The sequence below is a fragment of the Penaeus monodon genome, chromosome 29 (assembly GCF_015228065.2).
Source record: "Penaeus monodon isolate SGIC_2016 chromosome 29, NSTDA_Pmon_1, whole genome shotgun sequence".
NCBI lineage: Eukaryota > Metazoa > Arthropoda > Malacostraca > Decapoda > Penaeidae > Penaeus > Penaeus monodon.
In genome coordinates, this window is record NC_051414.1 from 2,558,547 (window position 1) to 2,560,043 (window position 1,497).

The following is a 1,497-nucleotide window of genomic DNA, read 5'->3' on the forward strand; positions in this document are numbered from 1 at the left end:
AACATACAGCGAAGTTCAAGATAAAATCAATAGTAACTTTATGGGATCCGAACTAGCCAGTGTTGTTATCATAAGCGACGAAAACAACAGCTGATCGATTCAAAACAAAGATGGCGGCTCACCTCCGACGATTCTGTCAGGGCGTCACACTTTTCAGCAGATGTTCCCATTCTACGAGGGGTTTAAGGACAATTGCTTATAAGACATACAACCCGAAGAGTCCAAGGTTTTACCTGTATGGCACAGCGGTCGCAACGTCACTTTACTTTGGGTGGAAATGGGTTGAGAAGAATGCAATGGTCGAGGCAGCTCGGCCGACCCGACGTGTGGTAAGTGGAATCATTTATAATATTTGACTTCGTTTTGTGTTGCTTTCTTGTATCAGTTATGTTTGTATTTCTTCATGTGTTCATGTATTATATACAGCTAATTTTGAGACTATTTAGTATCATATATTAGGTTTGTAATCATGTTTGTTTACATATTGATATTCCCTCGTTTCCTTCTTTTGTAGTATTTAATAAAGTTTATGCTATATGCTCTATTCATGTCTCTTTCTTATCTTCATGCATCAGTTATGTAAATAATAACCAGTGACATTGTTTAGTAAAGTTTGTAGGCTTCGTCATATCTGATGACATCAGCTATGGAAGCAAGAAATACTGGTAGCTATTATCAAAATAAAGTTGTTTTTGTGCTTGATTTATAAGCTTCACTTAATGTTCAAGTAAAGGTAGATGAACGCTACATTCTGATATGTTCCTTGCGTTTTTGTTCTCACAGCAGGGAGAGGTGCAAAGGATATAGAGGAATCTTGGGGATTATATATGTTGACATAGTATTGCAGTTTTAGTAATTAAAGTAACAATTATTGTACTGCCAGAAGTATACCATGCAGAAGTACATAAAATTATTATTTCTGAAATTGAAGTAATGTTCTTTATCCTTGTGACATTCATCCCCTAGAACCACAACTCTGGTAAGAGAGTGGCAAATATTTTTCTGTGTATAGTCTTCTGCTTTCTAATTGTACTTCATGTGTTTATATTATATTTGCAATAGGATAACAAAGTATAGACTAATTAGGAAAAAGATATAACCAAGTAATCACAAAAAAGTATTGGTAGCTTTATATATATAAGGATCTCTGTTATATCACCAACTAAATATCTGTCACACACATTTAAAATGAATTGATTGTTGGTTGTTTCATGTCAACTAGCCAGTCATTAACTTACTTTGTATGCACTAAACAGTTATACAATTGGCCTTGACTGCAGTGTTACCAGTCCTCTAAGTAAGCTTAAAGTCTCTTTTTAGCCTTATTTCATAGTATTTTGTGTATTCTATTTTTTTTCAAGTGGCTCACAGTACATAAAGCTTAGCATTATGGCTCAGTATGGCAAGGAGAAATCATGTAATGTTGTTTCATCTTGCTCATTATGTTTCTCAATCCCAATCTCGAAGATGATGCATAGGGCACCGGTAAGGGCATAT

General features: G+C 35.0%; 1 protein-coding gene across 6 annotated transcripts in view; it reads left to right on the forward strand.

Moving 5' to 3' along the window:
* The window catches only part of LOC119591899 (calcium uptake protein 3, mitochondrial-like), a 50,562-nt gene that overhangs the window by 13,844 nt on the left and 35,221 nt on the right, over positions 1-1,497 (forward strand). For 5 of the 6 annotated variants that reach the window (XM_037940648.1, XM_037940650.1, XM_037940649.1 and 2 more), the window contains exon 1: positions 88-329. In XM_037940648.1, coding sequence (XP_037796576.1) covers positions 111-329 — 219 coding nt within the window. In that variant the 5' untranslated portion in view covers positions 88-110. Of the gene's footprint in view, positions 1-87; positions 330-1,497 lie in introns of those variants that run through there. The other variant, XM_037940647.1, reaches the window with a different exon arrangement.